Raw genomic sequence first — 22,587 nt, forward strand, 5'->3', positions numbered from 1 at the left:
TATCTCACAGAATTTTGAATTGATTTATAGATATAGAGTCTTTGATTTGAATATAGCAAAAAACTGTAAAAGTGTGCTTAGTACTATATATCCCTTACACACTTTACTGTTTCTTCTATGGATGGTTTAGGAAACAAAAGATCATGCTATCTTATCTCACCTCTAGATATCCTTAAATTTTTAATTTCCACTAATACTGAAAGCATGCATGTGACAAAGCTGATCTTGCTTTCAGTGAAATGTGTTTGCAGTGAACCAATAAAATTTGAAGTCATAAATAATCTACAGTGATGCATAGTAGTACCTTATATAAGATCGTCCTAGGATATAGACAACATGTCCCGCAAGAACAAAAAAGAGAAAGAAAATGGTTATCTTTTTATTAATATAGAAATAGTACTCAGGAAGAGACAATGGGGAAATCCATGCACTTCTTGCTCGTGTTTGTTGACATAGAAATTGTGCAGCGTTTTGAAATTAAGTTGGAAGACCCTTAGGAGAAGCACCGATGAGTGACATGTAGTAAGTGGGTGGCAGAGGGCTGCGCGCCACCACGCTACGAGCTTACACGGAACCTCGTTTGTCGTGGGCTGTTGTGTGTGCGTCCACGTCCCCTACGACAGGTCCCGCGATCCTCGCGCCGGCGATGACCTGATCCGTCGAGATGAGGTGGTGCAGCACTCGGCAGCGATCGAGGACATCTGGTTGGGCTGGCTGAATCTGCAACGGCGAGGTGAGTCAGGCGAGGTGGTGTGTGCGATAGTGAGGTGAGGTGCGGCCGAGGCGAGGAGGGCGACTGAAGTCCGCCCGCAAGGGTTGTGGGTCTTCTTGAGCTGCACGCCCGCATCGCCGACATCGTCAACGATCGCGATGAGGGCGCAAGAGGAATTGATGATCTCCTGGTCGGGGTGCGGGCCGAGCTCCTGGAGCGCTTAGCGGGGGAGATGATTACTTCCTCCGGCTGTGTATGTTTGTTGGGAGGGCAAATCCATCGCGACCTAGGTGAGCATTAATTATCCTGCGCTAAAATTACGCATACGCACTTCTCATGGCACCAGATCCTCAGCCCAAAGCTGTTAGCTGCATGCAGTTAAATGAATGAGAAGAAGGCTCCCGTTTTCAAGAGGCTATCTGGTGGAGCCGGGATCGTTTTGCGGCGGAAAGGCTTTCCTGTGCAGGCAGGGTATCGTCCGTTCAAGGTAATTGCTACACACACATTTGAGTTAGGATTAGTGTAATCTAGACGGTTAGATTTAATCCAATGGGTTGATCTGATGGTGATATATTTTCGTGTACATTTTATGGGATGTTCGTAAGAAAAAAATTGTTGGCTTGTTTATTAGTAGTACTAGTACAAATGCCCGTGCGTTGCATCGGACGAAAAGATGGACATAACCTGATTCATGTGTAATTATGCATTATTTTTTATTAAATTTTAATAAACATTGATAATATGGTTAAACATGAGAATTTCTTTATTCTTAATAAAAGCTAACGTTTTAGTAAAAGAGCTCGTGTGTTGCAACTTGGAGGAATCCAACATGTGAGATTAGACCTCACAGGAAAAATTATGCATCGTGCATGGATATTTTCTGTGAAAAATGCTATGCAGCATCCAAGCAAGATTGTACATCATTACTGTACAATTCATGAGATATCCTTATTCGTGCATCTCAAAATGGTCAGCATGTGACAGGATAGAGTTATTGGGTATTTTAAATTTTGATTTTGCACACTCAAACAGACATGTCGAGTTTTTTATTGCTGATGGAAACATATCGTACAAACAAATTATATCCAGACCGAGATGTGGGTTAACTGGAAGAAGAGGAGTAACGGACTTACATAAAAGTTCTCCAAGGAAGGTGCACCTTCGAGGATAAACATGGTCCAATTCAGATCACACTCTCCAAAGATATTGTAAAGATGCGCATCTCTCAGTTTGCTGAATATAGGAGTGAGCTTTCGAGGATCTTCAGGTTTAATCCAAATCTGCAGCAGAACGAAGTATGGAAATACGAAGAATATGTCATGATGTTAACAGGGAGTCCGGGAAACTGTAACTTACCATTTGAGTGCGAAAATTTAGATGCAGAATCGACAGGTTTTTGTTATCAGATAAGCACTCACTCAATGTGAATGGCGTCTGCCAAGATAGGGCAGGAGAAGCGAAGCAAACTTTAACAAGCTGAGGAACATATCCAAAAGACACTGGGTGGTTTCCACCGCGCCAGCTATCATAGATCAATTCCAGGAGTTTAGGGGCAGAGATTAGTTCAACTTGTACACACCCAAACGAGATAAGTTCAAGTCCTATGAGCTCCGAGCATGGAGCATCTATCTTGAGAACAGGGTCCTGGCCCATTTGACATGATCTCAAGGAAAGGAGCTTGAGTTTATTGCAAGTGTTGAGAATATTGGGGATATCCGAGTCTTGGAACGAAAGGTTGTGCAGCATCAGTTTGGTGAGCAGACTGAAGGGACCAGGACAAGCATGGAACAGGGACATAAAGCGCTGTCTGAAGAGTTCTTGGTCAGCCTCACTTGCACGTGCAACATAGGCGGTCACCGCAAACTCGAGGTATTCCGGCACGCCGAACTTCACGCATCTCCGACTAGCTGAGCGATGGAGGACAGGTAAGGTTCTGCTAGGTAGAAGCAGAGTTGCAGGCTCTTGACGATCCGGTTGCATTCGCAAGTAGGCGGGGGAGATAGAAATCTTGCTAGCGCATCGGTGTACGCGGTCATTATCTGATCAACGGTGCCGCCTCGAAAGTCCTCGGCATTTATTTGCAGACTGGAGAGCTGACGAGGGAGGTGCCTCCATCGCGTGGAGAGCACGAGCACCCCGTCTGAACCCCCGTGCGCATGTAAAGGCATTCGAGGATTTCGAGCAGAAGGTCGTCGGGCAGCGCACTGATTCTATCTTGGTTTTCGCCTGCACTGATGTTGCTATCTTCATCTCTGATGATCTTCTGCCAAAAGAAAGAGTTAAACTAGTGAGTAGTATCAAAACAAACAGGGACGGAAGCCATATATTCTTCTTATTACAATTCTTCATGGGCAAGGTGAGTAGTAACCAGGAGTATAAAAATGAATCTAAATAAAAGATTAGAGGGTCTATACTAGTCAAATCTAATTAATAGTAACAAGAAAGCAAAAGGGGTATATGAACTCACGGTGTCGCAGGTTGACTCCATGACTGGAAGCTTTTTACTTTGGTTTGCCGGTCGCAGCTTATACTATTACTTAAGGCCGGCCTTGCAGCTCCAGCTGCTATCTAGGTAGTTGTTGATTGAGACCGGCGGCCAGACTTGTAGTCAATATATAGGCTAGTTATATCTGATGATGAAGACAGGCGGCCGGACTTGCAGCAGCTAGGTAGTAGTAGAACTTACCAAGAGGCGAGACAGAAGAAACAGGGACTAGGACGAGCCGGATTAGGAGCATCAGGAATCCTCCTCCGCAACAGATTTGTTCCTCCTTTTGCAAAAAAGAAAAAGAAAACAGATTTGAACGGTGTGGAGGCGAGCGGAGGAGAGACGAGTGACGCTATTCCGAAACAGATTTGGGGTGTCTTGGGGGGATTCATGGCCGGCGGCTCGCCTGAATTTGGACCAACAACCGAACCTGGGAGACTCTGTTTCTTTTTTTCATTTGCGCCAGCGGTAAAAACGAACAGTTAAAACAGGGTAGAAAATGATTAATTATACCAATTAACGCATAAACATTCTTTTTAGAGTAACGCATAAACAAATTGTGCGTCTGAAGAATAGATGTATCTATGTATTTTAGTTTTAGATACGTTCATTTTTGTTTATTTCTCTGTCAAGTACTTTTAGACGTAGAAAATACTCACTACTCTTTCTTTAATACATTACTCATTTAATGTTAATATTATAATAGTATAAAAACAAAAGAAATAAAGCAATTCGTCATCACCGTACTTCATTTGTTTCTTTTTAGTCCACACATAAAATTTGATGGCGAGAGGAGTTTCGTTCGGTTTCCTTAGTATCTCAGGACGCGGATGTTCGAAATTACTCAATACTATTTTGTGACAAGAGGAGTTTAACGTCACCCAGTACTGGGGAGAGCGTTCAGATGTACTGTCATATTTGATATCGTTGTGATTACGAGTGTTTGAGGTAGATGAGTTTCAGAGGTCTCTCTGGTTATGTGTTGACAGATGTGATACACTGGAGGTATAGTATTATTGCTACGAGTTGAGTGATTTATTCAGTAATTGTTCCGTGTATCCATGGACCCGATTGCATAACCATAAAATTTCGGCAGTTTTCAGGTGAGAATTCCAGTAGTTATCTCGGCTTATCTTTAACGGATGCATGATTTGAGATTGCGGTTCGACATCTAATAGTTTTTTTTTATGGAAACTTTTAATTCCGTGTCAATTTTTTGTCAAAATCTGGCTTACATTGAAAACTCCATGAATCTCTCAGCCAGTTGTTCCAAAAAATGATGAAAAATTCCGAGATTACTCCATATAATATGCTTGTTGTTGCATAAGAAAAATAGTAAATACATCTATTTTGAAGTTACTTCGACATGATATCGACCGGTTTTACATTTTCTGATTTTTATAAATAATTAATAAAATGACTGCATGCATCGTCTGGATGCAGATGAAGAGGCCGGGGATCATCCTCTATTTCTAAAAGAAAGATTGATAGCTATCAAAGAACACCATCCCATCATATACTGTATTAATCTCTCAAAGAATGTCTATGTGGCTATGTCCTATGTATACCACCATATGTAAATATGTACATATAGTTTAGCCGTTGGATGAAGTTGATCTCTGTGCGGCACGCAGGCCGGTGGCAATTCGGCTCAACAATGCATCGGAGCTCTCGGGGTTGCACAGGTGATGCTATTGCTAGTGCCCCACTCTACGTCTGCCGTTCCGCTGCCGCCGGCGGAGGGCGTGGTGGACCACGACGGCCCTTGCCTCCCGAAGCTCCACAGCATCTTCACCGACCTCAGCCTGCTCATGCCCGGAGACTTGGACTATGCTTGGACACGTCGCGCGGGGTGGCTGCCACCATCCTTGCCTCCGGAACGTCGATCACCAGCACTCCGTCAGTGACCACGGTCACCGCGCCCTAGCGTGGCCTGGTCTGAAACCCCGAGCAGCACACTCGCCGGCAGGTTCGCTGCGTAGTTCGCCGGCTCCGGCGGTACGGAAGGGAGACTAGTCACCGTAAGCGCGTCGGGCTTGCCAACGGTGACTCGGCAGAGCGGGCAGGTGGTGTGGGACGCCAGCCACCTGTCGACGCACCCGGCATGGAACCCATGGCCGCACCGGGGCAGGAACCTCGCCTCCTCCCCGTCCTCCAGCCCGGCCAGGCACACCGCGCACTCCACTCCGCCGACGCCGTCCGCGGCACGGTGTACCGTGACGGGCAGCGACCGCAGCAGCTCCGGGTCGACGCCCCTGGGGCTGCCAGGCGGGGCCACCATCTCCATCCGGGAGCGCCACGCCCACGGCCGAGGACGCGCCGCGCCGGTGCTGAAGTAAGAGTGGCGGAGGATGATGATCGCGAGGGCGAACGTCAGGAACAGCAGGAAGATGGCCGCCGCGGTGAACGCCCAGCGCGACGACGACGACTCGTCCATGGTGGTGGCCTCAGCCTGTGGTCGGCCGGTGTCTTGTTGTACTGCCAGGTCTTTCGGTCGTTAATAATTCCGTGAGCTCCCTCCATTGGAGCTGGAATATATACGTGGGGAGGAGGGAGTGCTGGAGCGAAGTGGCCAGGTCAGTGACGCTGACTGACATTGACATGGATGGAAGAAGCAGGGGAGAAAGGAGCTGCAAGGAAGCATGACGACGAGTGAAACGAGTGGAAGATGATAACTTTTTAAGTAGGTAAATACACCGGTGGTCAATGTATTTGAGTCGAAAGCACACTATGATCACCGAATTGGAATGGTTCATTATGGTCATTGTATACATGTTGAGATGATTATACGGTCACTGGCTCGCTATATAGCTATGTATTCAGTCGAATTGACTAGTCAACCAAGCAACATTGAGCCAAGGTGGCGCCGCCCCCGCCCCCGAAGACTGTGTGGCATTGACCACGGAAGAGTACGAGGAGCTGAGCCAGAGGGCACGGGAGACGGAGGAGGCAGCGAGATGGCGTCCACGAATTTGATGGTGTGCCACCGTGCTCTTCCTCCCGACATGGTAGAGAGAGTTGACCAGTCAACTCGATACAATGACCTTTATACGATGAGCTAGTGACCGTATAATCATCTCAATACGTATACAATGACCGTATGACCATAGTGTGTTTTCCATTAAAATACAATGACCTTTATTTATCTCTTTTTTGAGGAACTACAAGTCAGCGCATGACGAGTCAACGAAGTCACACCAGGTCCGTGACGGCCTGACAGCAGAGGCGTGACGGCCGGGCGAATGAGTGGAAGATGCCGCAGAGTCGTGAATAGAAACACACGTGACCCGTTTCTTTGGATTGCCGAGTACGGTTCAAGCTGGTGCCGTGCTCAGGCTGATGCAACACACGGTCGATTCTTTTCGCAGACTTTGACTTGGTTGCGTGATTAATGGAAGGAGCCGCCAATTTTGGTGTTTTGATCTTTTTAAAATACTAGCAAAAGACCCGTCAATTATAATCTCCAATGATGCTGATCATATTATGTCTTTACAATTTTAGGACATTTCTTGAAATGTATGAACATTTTTTGAATTAGCAAACATTTTTTTCAATTGCACTCAAAAAATAATACACATTTGTTTTTCAAAATCATGGAATTTTATTGTTTTCACTAAGATTGTTCTCAAAATTATGAACATTTTTCCGCATATGTGAATATTTTTACAAAAATCCCAAGCATTTTTTGAATTCATAAACATTTTATGTTTTCTTCAAACTTCTATTTCAAAATTCTAAGTTTTATAAATTTCAAAAAAAATTCAAAGTTCGAAATTATTTAAATTAAAAAATGGAACAGAAAAATGAAAATAAAAAACGAGACTAAAAACAGAGGTATGAACTGTTTTTAAGATTTTTACACGGACTTTTGTTTAAAATCATTGACTTTTTTTTAAAATTTAAACATTTTTTTGTATATGCAAACATTTTTCAAAACTCCTGAGTAGTTTTTTGAATACTCAAAAAATTATGTTTTTTTGAATATTTTATTTCGAAATTCTCAGTTTCTTAAAATTGAGAAAAAATATCTGAAGTTCTAAATTATTTAAAGTAGAAAAACAAAATGGAACTGAAAAGACATATTAAAAACTAAACTAAAAAAACAGGCGCCCACACATGGGTCGGCCCAAACAGGTGTGCTGCATCTTTTACAACGCACAGAGCGTAATATAGGAGGTGCCTACATGGGCCGACCCAGTCCAGAGTTTTTCCTGTTTGAAACGTTTTTTATGACTTATAGGTGGCATTGGTGGGTAATTTTAGCCAACTTTAGGGGCAATTTTAATGACGTACGGCAGAAACAATATTTGCTTTATTAGTAGGTAAGAGGTAAGATAAGATAAGATTAATCCATGGTTTGTAAAAAAATTAGGATCTGATCTTTTTCCTTGAGATCGTCTTCATCAAAATCTAGCCAAATCAATAAACCAAGTGAGTACTTGAAATATACTCGCAAGACAGTTTGGACATAAGATATAATGAATGCAAACAGAATGCACATGCGCAAGTTAATTAAAAGATCACAATCGGCAAGATTTATATATTAACGGTAAGCTAAAATAAAGTAAAGATAGGGAAGTCGGGCGGTAGTCCTTCCAAAATATCCTAAAAAATAAAATACATTGATCGGGTGTCTGAAGCAACGTCTCTAAAGGTTAACAATAAAAGTAAGGCCCCGTTTGAAACCATAATAGATTATAATATTATAGATTATGAAGATAGATTATATAATCTGGCTTATAAAAATAATCTAGGTGGGCATGTTTGGAGGTCAGATTATATAAACTGTAATCTAGATTTTACATTGCATAATGACCTGTGTGCCCTCTATTTTTTTTTAAAAAAAATAGGAGGGTAGCGGTGGCAGGAATGCAATTATCTCCAACTTTACAAGGGTAATTGGTCATTAGCAATCCATAATCTGATTTTAGCTGGGGTAGAGTAGATTATGAGTTTTTAATAATATGTTCATCTAGTTTTTATAATCTACACCATAATTTGTCTTGTTTGGAGACTGAATAGATTATAAAATCTGGATTATATAATCTGAGTGGTTTCAAACAGAGCCTAAACTGTTGTAGTTGGACGTCTAAACGACACCTCAAAAAGGACTTATAAAAAATAAAGCATTGCAAGCCTCAATCGGGCGTGTGAGAGACACCATGTAAAAGGCTTAAGAAAATAAATGACTTGCCACAGTCTGATGTCTAGCGACACCACATAAAGGGTTTTATGAAATAAACAACATGCCACAATCGGGAGTCAAGGCGACACCACATAAAGGACTTATATAATAATCAACAAGGCACAATCGGACATTTGAACGACACCACGGAAAGGACGTAAATAATAAATCAATAGGTCACAATCGGGCGTTTGAGCGACACCATGGAAAGGGATTATATTCAATATGATTATGCGAGTATCCGGATGGTATGACCACCCTACGGATACTTAGAACGTCAAATATCACAATAGGTTAACCACAAACATCACATCCATATAACCATAAGTAAGAGTTCTCATAAAAGATTATTTGCTCTCCACGGACCGACACGAAGACCGACACTTGACATGTCAACCAATCGTCCTTGACCATGGACGCGGCTAATCGAATAGTTTTGACTCTGTAGAGGGGTACTCTTTACCCACAACCAACGGGTTTCGATAGTCAGAAAAAATAATCCCGTTTACGGTATTTATAAGTGAACACACATAATCATTACACACCCATTTCACCCAGCGAGGCTCGGAATCACCTGGACTACGCTTCTAGGAAATACTATAAGACGGGGAGGCCGACACCTTGAATAGCATGGGATCAAATTTATACCGCACGCTACTAAGGGGTGCCCCCTCTCGGCCCTGGTCCGGAAACATCCATTGCCCCCTGACCGGATGACTGGCATTATTCCATGGCAACGGAACCTTCATCCGGACCCTCTACTTGGTGTGTACATGGAAATAGGGTTGCAACCTACTAAATCGTATTCCCTTTCGGGAAAGCATGTGGCAGTACGAAAAAGTAAGGTGATACACAGACAAGACTCGATCTATGTCGATACTGGAGTTGTTAAGTTTGTTCAAGTACTGACATGCTCCGACATGACCAAGCCATAACCTATCACGTCCCGCGTGATTAGGCTATCAAAGTGTTTTCCATCACTTCACAAGTGTTAGCTTCAACCATCCATGAAATGATATCACATGCCATGCTACCATTTCTATATGCAACAAGTTTATCAAGCAAACATGCAAACATGCAAACAAGCACCATATCAAAGGTTCAAACATGCTTGCGTGGGTCGACCAAGTCGGAGATAGACCCGACGAGGTGGATGGCAGCGTCTTCTCCTTCGGTATCTACATTACACAAATACTATATCTACGTAAATACCGTGGCGTAGAAAAGTTGTCCCAAAATATTTTTAATTAAATATCATAAAAAACTAGACAAAAAAAATAAAGCTGTCAAAAAATCAAATCAAAATATTTTTCCGTTTAAAAGTTATAAGGAAAATGCTCCGATGGACATGTGTGTAATAAACAAAGAAGTCTCCAGGGGCTAGACTGGAAAAACATAAAACTTTTCAAATGAAACTGCATCGATCGACCCGAAGGGAAGGCACATTCGAGAGAAATACGCCTTCAAAAAATGCTTCGAAAAGAAAAGAAAACTGACGTGTGGGCCATGGCTGTCAGGTTTAAACTAACACACCGACGGCACGGGCTCGCGGTGGTCGCTGACGTTGATTGACGCGAGCCAGGGAAGGGGATGTCACATGCAGGCTTAGGAGGTGATTCTGCATCGAGGGGTGGTGGACATGCTCGATGGCGAGCACCATAACATCGACGACGTCCTCTTCGGCGATCACCGGCCTCGGGCTAGGATGGATCTCACCGCCATGACCTGCAGACGTCAAATTGACGCGCGGGTCAAATGAGGTGAACCACTAGGAGGCTACCGACGATGTTTGAGCAAATGGGGCTCACTACCAAGGGCGAATTTTGCCCCGACCAGAAGCAGATCGGGGCGATCGGAGGCGGGGAAGACGACCTCCCCTTGGTCCTCTACAGGGTTGGGCTTGGCTTTGGGGTCTCTAGAGTGTGGCGTGTGGGTGCAGCACGACTCGTGGCTCTATTTATAATCGGGGTGAGGTGATTGCTGCGACGGGGTAACTCCAACGCGGATCACGGCGAGGCAGAGGGGTTAGCAGGGCATGGCGATGGAGGGAGCTTTGATAGGGTCTGGAGGATCCATTCCCTCACTAATTGGTCGACGACATCGGGTTGGGGACTCCAATTTGCAGAACGGCCTCACGGGCGCCATGGCTGCCGTCGACGTGCTCTGGGGCGTCTAGGCCACAAGAGTCGTGCATGGCATGGCATCGGGCTGCAGGCTGCAAAGGGGCAACATGAATCTTGCACGGGCGTTGGACGACGCCAACCAGCTGGTCTTGCTCTCTCGCATCGACAACGAGGACAAGAGTGCCGCTGGGAAGGCTGGCACCGACGAGACAGCTCATCATCGACGCTCAGGTATGGCCAATCGACCGTGCGATGGTTAGGATAGGCTCGGGGAACAAGGAGCAAATGCCAAAGATCGACACTCGCGAGATTGTGCTCGGATTTGATCACTCACTGAATCAGTGCACGCCAAGTGTTCGACAGAATGGAAATGGCATAAGAGAAATGAGGTTTGAGCTGAAACTTGGTGCAGAGGCTTCTCATTGCTTCTAAGGGCTGCCTAAATTTATTCAGAATTTTTAGGGCCAAAAAGATGGGTTTTCATCAAAAAGATCAAATCTTGTGCAAATTTGAGTCAAACAAAATTTGAATTATTTGAGCTGCAAAACAATTTTTTTTGGAGAAATATGTTGAGGGTACATAGGGCTCCCATGAATAGCATGTTTGGGGTCAGAATCTAAATGGAATTATGAGCTCCTTTGCAAATTTTTGGGGTCCAGAAATGATTACAGAAAATGCCTTGAGTTATTTTAAAATAGATAAAAATAAGAAACAAATCCAAAACTTTGTGAAATTATTTTAGATGATGTCTTGAGATAGAGGAGGGTCATTGGGATGAAAACTCTAAAATTAGGAGAGGGAAGAAATGAGTGAGAATTTTAGAAGAAGATTTGAGCATAAACCAAATTTGTGGTTTCTTAGAAAATAAAAATTAAAAATCCCACAATAATTTTTTTTGATGGAAGAACCAGATAGAACTTTTGTCAAACAAAAAGTCATCTCAAGAAATCTCACAAAAAGTATTCTCAAGAATCAATTTCTCCAAAAGATTTCAAAAAAAGGTTTTATAAGAATTCCAATAGAAAGAGAGGTCAATGGATGATGTCCGCCATCTAAATTGGCTTGGGATCTCCCAAGTGACCGCGCCATGAAAAGGGATGTTGTCCTCCCTACCGTCTGGCTCGGGATCTCCCTGCGGCCGTGCCAAACCTCTCAGTGAGGCTTCTCTGGAACTCACGGCCACGCAGATGATGGGCGTGCAGGTTGCAACATACACTGCCACATAAAGGCCTCATTTGAAAAACATGCATCATGGATGCTCGTCAAGGAAGCTTAAAGACGTAGGAAGAAACAAATTTACATAGTTTTGGAATCCAAAACTGCACTTTAAAAATTTTAGGACTAAACGTCTAAACCGACACACCTTCGATAATTTTAAAACCCCAAACTACAGTTTCAAAGTAATATGACTGAACTGACACACTTTTGATAATTTTAGAATCAAAAGATACAGTTTCAAAGTTATAGCACTAAACCGACACACATCCGATAATTTTAAGACTTGTGATGCATTTTACTCCTTTTTCGAGAGAATATGTAAATGCTGGCTTGATGAAAAAGTTGTATTCCTAAGGTTTTGTATGTATTGCGGGGCCGCAGTCGCAGGAGTCTAAAAAACTATTCTTTTCACGAGAAGAGTCCTAGTAGGATTCTAACAGAAGGTAAGATTTCAGTTATAAACTCTTCATTTATTTAGGAGATATTTTAGCAAAGGGGATATATATCCCATTGTCCCTGCTGCTGCTGCTGCTGCCTCCTTCCCGAGCTGCTGCTGCTGCTGCTGCTGCCTGCGCCCGCCCCCTCCCCCGCCGGCGACGATGGAGGCAAGAGCGGATCTTGGTGAGTGCATGCTGCCCAATTCCTTCTTCTTCATCGAATCTGAGGTTTAGGAGGTAGGAAACGCCGTCAATCTCTGCGAATTTCTGATTCCGTCACTGTCTCTGCCGGACCAGGGCCTGGATTGCTCATGCCGCCGGCGACCCCCGACAATGGCCGCCGGCCGCCGTTCGGTTCCTCCACGGACGCCCCCACCTCTTGCTCTACCGCGGCCGCCCCCGCGTCGATTGACTTGGGGGTGTTTGATAAGCACGGCTTCATCTACCTCGCGCCCCCCATTGGGGAACAGCCTCCATCTGCACCTGCCGCCACCGATGGCTGCGCAGCCACCGCGCAGACGTCCGATTCCTCCGACGAGGTTGCGCCGCCAGGGGCTGCTGCGGCTGCGGCGACTCCTATCACCATCCCCACCCCGGAGAAAGAGGAGAGCGCCCATTGGAGGCCAAGGAAGAAGTCCACCAAGGGTGTCCCCCGGCTGAAGGTGATGAAAGACAAACAGCCCAAGCCCGCCCGCGCCACGCCGGCTAAGCCTCACAAGACGCCGGCGGCGAAAAAGGACGGCGGCGCTGGATCTGTTGGCGATGGCATTGTTGATAATAAGCTATCAAGGCGCCGCAAGTTAGACTTCGATCTGGAAATCATTACAGGGAGTTTCAGCAGGGCCAAGCTGATGGCCAATCTGAGGCTCCTTGCGCAGGTTAACAATATTTCAAGTGAGACGAAGACGAAGAAAAAGAAAACGAGTGCCGACTGGGCTATTGTTCCTTACCAGAATGCTGCTCAGGCTGATGCGTCGTGCTCTGCTTTGGTCTCGTTGGGGGATTTGGGTCCCCACGGAAATCGCTCGAATCAAGTGCGGCCCAAGGTGCTAGGCCTTGATGATGATACATTGCGAGTGTATGGCGCTCTAACCAAGTGGGAAGAGATTGACAGTGAAAGCTTCGAAGGGGTTGATATCGGCAGCGGGCCTAAATGGGATGACATTCGGCGGAAGTATGAAAACCTAGTGGATTGGTTTATTGCAACCGTAAAGGATTTATTCGGTAATGATTCTGCCTCATTCTCTTCTCCGTGTCTTCATATTAGCAGCGTGCGATGAGGAAAAGAACATGACATATGAAGTGAAATGCACTTCTATGGCAAAGTTGAAAATAAATACATGAAAAGTAAGCGGTGAAGCATTTGCCTTCAATATTAGAACCTGAAGCTTTTTTTTACATTTTTTTGAAGTTTTGAATAGTCTTGCATAAACAACAGGTGAGTCAGGACAGCCATTACTCGCTTGATGTCTTCTGTGGAGAAACAAATTTCATTGATAATTTATTATTCTAAACAAGAAAAATAAATTCTTTCATTGACTTTTTCATTTCCATATATTATATGGTTTACTCAGATGCCACTGTTATATTTGCCCCTTCCTCATTTTTGCTTTAAACCACGATAAAAATACTTCAAGTGAGTGCAGGTGGATTCCTTCTGACCATACTTGCTAGCACATGATGTAAATTAGGTAGTTCAGTGAGAAACAAAAATAATCTGGCAGTAGGTATATGATTTGATAGTGGCACTTGGTTCCAGACTTTTTCTCGTGCAGGCGAAAGAGTAGGACTTTGAGCAATGTTGTTAATTAGTACTGAGTTCCAAAAACAAAACAGGTGGAACAAAACAAATATTTCATGATATATAATGTGCGGTATAGGCCTTGCATCCACAGTAAACATGTACTCCCTCCGTTCCTAAATATAAGTCTTTTTAGAGGTTTCACTAGTAGACTACATTCGGATGTATATAGACATATTTTAGAATATAGATTCACTCATTTTGCTCCGTATGTAGTCGTCTAGTGAAATCTCTAAAAAGACTTATATTTAGGAACGGAGGGAGTAGATGATGGACCAAAAAAGTTTTACAACCCTCTGCTTATATGAAATACACAAGTTCACATTTGATTCTATGTTTTGAACTGCTTTTTTGTCAGGTCCCAGAGAATATTCTCGATGGGGAGGATCGGTAATTGATTCTGTGGTTGGTACTTTCCTTACGCAAAATGTTGCTGACCATTTATCAAGGTAATATAGTAGAGAATATGATCTTTGCTTGCATGCTTGTGCGGGCACTGATATTCATTTTTTGAACATCATATGCACTTTTGATTACTAATTGTTTTTGTACAAATACACAGCAACGCTTTTATGATCCTGGCAGCAAAATTTCCTATGAATAAGAGGAAGGGTAATGCTGAAGAATGTTCATATGTACCTCCGTCAACAGTTGACATCAAAGAAAACTTGAATTTGACTAAAGCACCTGATGCTAGTGATTCTACCAATTCAGTTTTTACCAATCCCATTGAATGCGAGGAAGTTGATTACGGTGAGGAGGTAAAAGGAAACTATGGTCAAGAATACAAAACAATTATGGAGAAGTTCATAGCTATTATAAAAGAGAAAGACATCTCTACTTGGGGGAAGGATGATCTTTTGAACTTAGTCAAGGATAAATCAGGAAAACCAATATGCAAAGAAAAAACCTTAAGAAAGTTCATAGCTACGCTGCGGCTGGAAGATACTGCTCACTGGGATAAGTTACGGGAGGAAGCATATAGAAAAGGATATGATAACGGAAGCAAAACTAGAATAACTGACAAAGTAAATTGGGAAGCTGTACAGCAGGCCTCATTTGTTGACGTTGCAAAGTGCATTGCAGGCAGGGGACAACATTACGTTCTGGCATTGCGGATACAGGTGTGTGATTGCGAGATACACTGCCAGTCTATTACTTACCTCTATAATATCGCCCCAACATTTCTGTACCAAGAATGTGTTTCTAAATACCTTTCTCCTGAAAAAAATGAATGTTCTCATCTTTTGTACTCCTCCCTCCGATCCATAATAACTGCGACACTTATTTTGGGTCAGAGGGGGTAACAAAATCTATGTAAGCAGACTTTCATATATTTTGTAGCGTTCCTAGAAGAAATTCCACATGTTTAATTTACGAAGTTTATTGTCATTACTAGCAATTAGTCAGTAATCTGTTTGATTACCAAGTTGTTTGTTGTTCTGCAACATCTATTTTGGAATACTGAATTTTTTGGCTCAGCTAACAGAAAATGATTGAAATATCAACTGTGAGCTACATTGGAACTCTTTATTCTTAATGAAATTAATGTATTGTCCGATTCATGCAATCACTACTTAGTATTTTTTTACAGCAGTTTTGAGTGAAACATTATTTTATTATTTGACCAATATTCATATTCCCATCACTAGTAACATATTTCGTCCGATTCATGCAATCACTACTTGTATAACATTTTCTTAACAGCAGTTTTGAGTGAACCATCATTTTATTATTTAACTAATATTCATATTCCCATCACTAGTAACATATTTCTTCAATTCTTGTTTTCTGCATTTTACGCAAGAGCTGAAAGTATTATTTGACCTTCTACAGGCATTTCTCACGCGCATAAAGAAAGATCATGGAAGCTTTGACCTGGATTGGCTTAGATATCTACCACGAGAAAGCGCAAAGTATGGCCATATATTTTATAAAAATATGCTGCAGTTAGTTACATCACCATTTTAGCGTTCTTTGTTTTAATGGTGCTGAACTATCAAGAAATAGCTACATAATGATATTGTCCCTATTTTTAGATGTTCAATTTTCTTGCATTTATAAATAAATATGACCATGAAGCAATTTACTCTCAGAAACATTATAATAGGTGGATTGGAGGAATATCATGGTACTTGTGGTAGGGAACTGCTAGCAGGCTGGTTAAAATAATCAACTAATATTTGTTCAGAGCTACATAAAATCTGCATGCTCAGTGGAATTATATCACTCATATCTTGTTTTTTTTTTCTGGGCATTAGAAAATACCTAATCAGCATAAATGGACTTGGAGCTAAAAGTGTCGACTGCATACGTCTTTTGTCACTGGAGCATAAAGCATTCCCGGTAAGTTATTTTTTGTTTCTTAAAAACAAATCAAATCCTGTCAGGTGAATGCATTTTAAATCAAAGCTGTGATCGCACTCCACTATTTTCAGGTTGATGTCAACGTAGCTCGCATAGTCACAAGGCTACAATGGGTTGAACTGCAATGCTGTTCTGAGGAGTTTCATTCGGTTGACCTGTAAGATTTTTTGCACCTGAATATGTGAACAACTAAATATGATTGACAACCTTGTTCTTATGCCTACTTTCCTTTCTTGAAGATATCCACTCATGCAGGATGTGCAGAGTTACTTATGGCCCCGACTATGTACTATTGACAAAGAAAAATTGTAAGTCCTGATCATTCCAAATGTATCGACATTTGTTTTTGTAACTTTAGAAATTTAGTAGACACATCTGACGAATATGTAAAATAATAGGTATGAACTACACTGTCTCATGATAACTTTTGGAAAGGTATTTGCTATCCACAAAAGTGATTAGTAAAATTTATGATAGTTTAGCTACAAATGTTTTATGGTGGATGCTTCCATTATGCAGGTAATTTGCACAAAAGTAGATCCAAATTGCAATGCTTGCCCATTCCGTGGGGACTGCAGGTACTACAAAAGTAAACTTACCAGGTATGTTCACATGTTGCAAAGTTATTTACTTGAGCTTATTTCAGCAACATACCGAGATACTATTGTTATGGTACGTAGTGAACTCTCGCAGCAACAACAGCTAAGCCTTTAGTCCGAATCAAGTTGGGGTAGGCTAGAGCTGAAATCCATAAGATCTCGAAACCAACTCATGGTCATGGCACGTGGATAGCTAACTAACTCGCAGCCCTGTCCATGGCTAGTTCTTTGGTGATATTCTACCTTTTTTTTGCGGATGCTGTTTGAATTTGAGTGGCTGCCAATGAACTAGGTAGTACTGTGACATAGGTGTTTATGTCTTTAACACCTATGTCATTCAAGTGCTATATGTCATTCAAGTGATATGTCTTTAACAAAGGATTGGAAATTACTAAGTGAAGTAAAACCTTTTAGAAGGTGCAATATACAAAGATGAGTACTCATATAAGATTTGTGTCTTTCTTGTGGAGTCGATATTTGCATGGTGAACTTTTTATTTATTGATTTGGACTAATTTTAGAGTGAAGCACGGAACAATAACATTTGCTTGTTATCAGACCATTACTTCCTCCTGCAGAGGAGCATGTGCGTGGTGGTGAAGAGAAAAAAAGTATGGTTACTTCTGAAAGACTGTTGTCAAATGGTAGTTGCATGCCAAGTCTGCAAGTGTGGCAACATCAAATCGAAGAAAGCAGGGCTGCTGGCAGACAACCCTCCCGCAGCTGTGAGCCCATTATTGAGGTGCCACCAAGTCCCGAATATGAATATGAAGCACTTGATGAGCAAGAATATCCCAATGAAGATGATCTTGTTGATATTGAAGACATCATGTCAAAAAGAGTACACTACGACGTTGAAATAAATCTGTGTTCAAACAAGCCTATGGTGAGCAATTGCTCTTGGACACCAAATCATGGAAAAGATTTGGCATTGAGCAATTCACAACATACAAGCAGAAACCTGAAACACATAGGGCGTCTTAGGACAGAGCACCTTGCGTACGTAATGATATACTTTCCTGATATATTGAGATTTTGTCCTCAGAAGTCAGCAGTGCCCCACTAAGATTGCATAGTTGTTATTACAGGTATGTGCTCCCAGACGGTCATGCATTATTGGAAGAGGTATGTTGTATGCCATGACTCCTTAACATTGTACTACAGTTATGACGCATGTTGACATCGATTAATACTTTGACTGATTTTTGTGTCTTCCAGTTTGAAGAGCGAGTTCCAGAAGATCCATCTCCCTATCTCCTGGTTCTTCATCCTTGTCCTGACGATGTTCATCCTTGTCCTGACGATGTTCGTCCTAACAAGATCCCCATGATGAGAGGCACAATTCTGGTAACCACTTGCTCAGAGTGCACTATACTTTTGTAAAATATATGCATGGACGCCTTTGGTTCATAGGATAGGAATATTGTAGGAATAGGGAAGTCATAGGAAACGGGATGACATGTATCTCAGTTCCAATAGGAAAAGAGATGTCATTTGGCTCATAGGATAGGAACTTTTCCATTAGGTCTTAGCTAATGTTTTTTTTCTCCTTTGAAATGTGAAGGATAGGAATCAATTCTACATAGGAATATGAATCTCATTCCTACAAATCAAAGGGCTCAAAAGGAAATTTTCCTAAAGGAATCCTACCCTATAGAATTCTTACAAATTCCTGTAAACCAAAGAGAGCCTAAATTTGATGTAAACATAATAATATTTTGTTCTCAAGGAACAACGTTTTTATTAAAGAGAGTCAATAGATTAGGAATGGTGAGGTATGCAACTATGCATCTAAATTATACTCCCTCCGTCCCAAAATAAGTGACTCAACTTTGTACTAAAGTTAGTGCAAAGTTGAGTCGTTTTTGAGTCACTTATTTTGGGACGATGGAGTACTACTTAATTTCTCCAATTCAGCTGCTTTGCTGATCTTGAAGGGGCAATTCATAATATATGATTTGGTTAACTTTTGATGGCAGTAACCAAAAGTTATCCAAGTTGGAGTTTATAGGTAATCAATTCCTCGTTCTGTCGTGTCACACCATCAACCTTACTTATTAACAAAAAGTCAGGTACATTCAATTGTCGACATCTCTAAGAAACAAAAACGAGAGATTCAGTCAGTTAAAATTATTGAGTTTCATCGCTTCCGTGCATCAGCCATCTTACACTAAAAGCTGAGGAAAGACTGGGGTTATGCAAATCACTCCCTCCTTCAGAGGTGGAACAAAAGTGTGCTATGTTTTTCTAAAAAGAAAATTCCATTCGTGTTGGCTCTGTTACTTTATTGTGTTTTATGGACCATCAAGTTTTCTTGGAGATGCATATATTGGGCACAGCTAATTCCTGGCCAACTACACTGCACGGTCACTTCTGACAGCCTCCAACACTGTCGGATGGGGCCTATCTGAACCGTCGCCTCCACCGGTGCGAGCCGCCGGCTAGCATTGCCCTAACTACCGTCTTCCCAGCCTGTGGCCATCCAAATTTAGCACAATTTCAAATTCACTGCAACCTCTAATAAATTATTGTCAGGTTTTCTTTTGTCATTTGTATGAACCTATCCACAATCCTCATTATCCAAGAACAATATTTTTCCCACTGCTATATTTGTACCATTAAGAATTTCGTTACAATAATTGTGTGCATCTATAGGGCTTAGATCTGACCCGAATCAGACCTATGATATGAACCTTCCAGCAGATATTACAATATGAGTAAAAAATTATCCTTATTTTTTATTGGTACATGAACGAGCAGATACCCTGTCGAACAGCATCGAGAGGAAACTTTCCATTGAATGGTACCTACTTTCAGTACCATGAGGTACACATACTCTGCTTGGTTTATGCTCTGTTGATAATTCCTGACAATTCATTCTAGACCAAAATGGCTAGAGACTTACTCGTCAACTGAACCCCTTTATAGGTCTTTGCAGATGACTCGTCTAGCCGTATACCAATAGCCTTCCCTACAGGCTTTATTGATCTAGAGACTGCGGAGAAATGCGTTGTATATTTCGGCTCATCAATACACTCTATTGCAAAAGGTAGCTTATCATTGTGAACTGTAAACGTGTGAAATTTGTTACTGTTGAGTGATATTAACTTGGCGTACTAATCAATCTCAGGTCAAACAAGACAAGACATTGAAGACTGCTTCAAGAAAGGTAACGAGTGCTTGCCACTCTCTTCTCTTGTTTGTTACTTTATTTGTCACTGATAGGCTAAGGATCTTCGGATATTAAAAACGATAGATACTCTGCTCTCAGAAAATTCCTAACATGCACCAGTGTGAGAAAAAAAGAAGGATACTTATGTTCGACTAGTCCAAGTGAAATGAGCGCCCTGCTGACAGTTTTGGGCTTGGAAGTTGCTCTGCAGAATCACAAGTAGTGCTGAGATGTGAGGCAGTAAAATCTTGCAGATAAACTAGCATTGAAAAATCGTTCATGAATAGCCTGCTGGCCACAAAGTTGCGATGCGATATGCGATGCCTCCTCATGTGATTTGCGATGTCATAGATAACATACGGTGATCTCTTGCAGGATATGTTTGCATAAGAGGATTCGATCGGCGGACGAGATCCCCAAGGCGATTATGTACCGCATTACATTCCGTCAATGAAAAGAAAGATGACAGCAGCAAACAGAAGGAAGGCGCAGGGCAGGGGAAGAGCAATGAGCAGAATGCGCCTTCGACAAATTAGGAATTATTAACTGTCATTTAACCTGACATGAATCTTAGCTGGGGCAAAGCTGATGTAGTTAGTCTAGTTCTCTGGTTATCTTTTTAGCACATGGCTAGTTAGAAGATGTAGCTTTTAAAAATAGAAATGTTCAGACCGATCACAAATGTAAACAATGGTTCATTTTTTTCAAGGTAGAGTAAATAATTGGAATTCTTTTCAATGTCTTTGCATCGCCTGCTTGCTGCGAAATAAATCGCAGTTGAAGCCGTTTATCTTCATCTTGGCACAAGATTCATCTTTCCGAGTGCACGTCTTGTAAATTTATCTTTACTTCCCCCTTTCCAAGTTACTTGAAGTTCTAGCTTGTTCTTCAAAGTTAGAATTATTTAAATTTTGCAAGTCTAGGATTGGTTTTACTGAATCTACTCTCATGGCTGGATTAGTAATGATGATGAATGACGAGCATTCATGCACCGTAATTGTAGTTGCATATGGCAAAACCTAACGCTTTGAGCGCGTAACAGCAACACCAATCTCTTCCGTCGCACCCAGGACGGGGAGCAGGCGAGGTTCCTGCCACGGGTTCCACGCCGCGCTTACGTCGACGGGTCTCTCTCCCGCACCGCCGGAGCCGGCGAGTGTGCTGATGCTCGGGGTTTCAGACCAGGCCACGCTCGGCGCGGTGACCGTGACCTCGGACGGAGGCCGCTCCGCCCTTGCCACGGCAGCGGTGCTGGTGATTGATATCCCGGAGTCAAGGATGGGCGACGCGACGAGCCCAAGCCTCCGGGCTTGGCCAGGCTGAGGTCGCTCAAGAGTCTTCTAAAAGAAATGATTTTAAAGTAATTTTTACAACAATTCCGCAAAGAGTCAGATATCTTATTTTTATTATTTCTAATCAAACTTGTTTAATTATTTTAGCGGCAGTCAAAAATTACTTTTTATTTAACTTAGTAATTATTAAACAAAAGGATAACAATGTCTTAGGTCCCGATTTTGTAACAAAAACTGAAATTAAATGTGTTCCAAAACAGATTGAAACTCTCACACCCAGCGAGATCAACAAAACTACTATGCCTATATATTTAGTCTATTACTAGTTCGTCATATAAAGAAACTGAAGATAGTCTGTGCAACCATTTCTATCGACTGCATTCAATAAACATAAGCTTCTTGAACTTTGCATGATTGAATAATGACCACGTACGGATCTAAATTATAGCTTTATACATAACGGGCAAAAAAAATATTGATACTTTTTTCATTAAAAATCATTTCATATAGTCCAAAATAGCGTTTTTATTTGGATCGGATATGATTCATTATAATTTCGTCTACTTCGTTGAACCACATTTCAGATAGCGTATTAATACACATTGTTAATAATATTGAATGCTATGTGCACTGTACATCATAATAATTTTAATAGTTTCATTTTGATCACAGAAACAACATTCAGAATTATCTATTCATCTATGAACCAGATGAAAATTTTCATTCTTAATGGCATCTTAATCTTCTAAATATACAAAGATCTCGAAGGAGTCCAGTAAATTAATTAGATCCATATACATCGATTTCAGCAAAAATCTACCATCTGTAGCTAATTTTCTGTGAATGGAATCTACCTACGCCCAAAAATTAAACATAATTTTTTTTTACGGTGCTACAGCGGGCTTACGCCGACCTGAACCAAATAATATTGAAAACAAACGGATAGTTACAAAAGAACGGGAAGAGGGATCGGGGTGGCAAGGAGAATGCCAGGAAGGAGGGAAGAAGAAAAGTAAAAAATAGCAAAAAGCGAAAAGTTACAATCTCTCAGAGAGGTGAAACAACATTGTACACCAATCCCGCAGAAGAAGCGTTGGCTGTTCCTTGAAGCATCTGTTCGACCATAGCATTACGTCGTCTGCATCCATTCTGGCAACCAGGTGGATAGGTTGTAGCTCCCCCCGTGAAAACCAT

General features: G+C 42.0%; 1 protein-coding gene and 1 pseudogene across 1 annotated transcript; one reads left to right on the forward strand and one right to left on the reverse strand.

Moving 5' to 3' along the window:
• Positions 1-4,708: 4,708 nt before the first annotated feature.
• Positions 4,709-5,637, reverse strand: LOC123441273 (annotated as a pseudogene).
• A 6,594-nt stretch (positions 5,638-12,231) lies between these two features.
• On the forward strand, positions 12,232-20,839 carry LOC123442421 (protein ROS1A-like). Its single transcript, XM_045118458.1, has 17 exons — positions 12,232-12,347; positions 12,461-13,387; positions 14,323-14,413; positions 14,527-15,088; positions 15,801-15,880; positions 16,226-16,310; positions 16,403-16,488; positions 16,571-16,639; positions 16,730-16,766; positions 16,851-16,933; positions 17,488-17,928; positions 18,018-18,054; positions 18,148-18,276; positions 19,690-19,755; positions 19,858-19,978; positions 20,060-20,098; positions 20,477-20,839. The coding sequence occupies exons 1-17, from the start codon at positions 12,326-12,328 to the stop codon at positions 20,635-20,637; spliced, it is 3,036 nt and encodes a 1,011-aa protein (XP_044974393.1). The 5' UTR covers positions 12,232-12,325; the 3' UTR covers positions 20,638-20,839.
• Positions 20,840-22,587: the final 1,748 nt, after the last annotated feature.

Source organism: Hordeum vulgare, chromosome 3H (genome assembly GCF_904849725.1).
Source record: "Hordeum vulgare subsp. vulgare chromosome 3H, MorexV3_pseudomolecules_assembly, whole genome shotgun sequence".
Classification (NCBI taxonomy): Eukaryota; Viridiplantae; Streptophyta; class Magnoliopsida; order Poales; family Poaceae; genus Hordeum; species Hordeum vulgare.

Excerpts from the sequence above, each read along its gene's own strand:
- LOC123442421 (XM_045118458.1), top strand. The coding sequence starts at position 12,326 with ATGGAGGCAAGAGCGGATCTTG. Across the intron at positions 15,881-16,225 it reads CTACCACGAGAAAGCGCAAA|AAAATACCTAATCAGCATAA; the intron begins GTATGGCCATAT and ends TCTGGGCATTAG. Across the intron at positions 16,640-16,729 it reads ACTATTGACAAAGAAAAATT|GTATGAACTACACTGTCTCA; the intron begins GTAAGTCCTGAT and ends GTAAAATAATAG.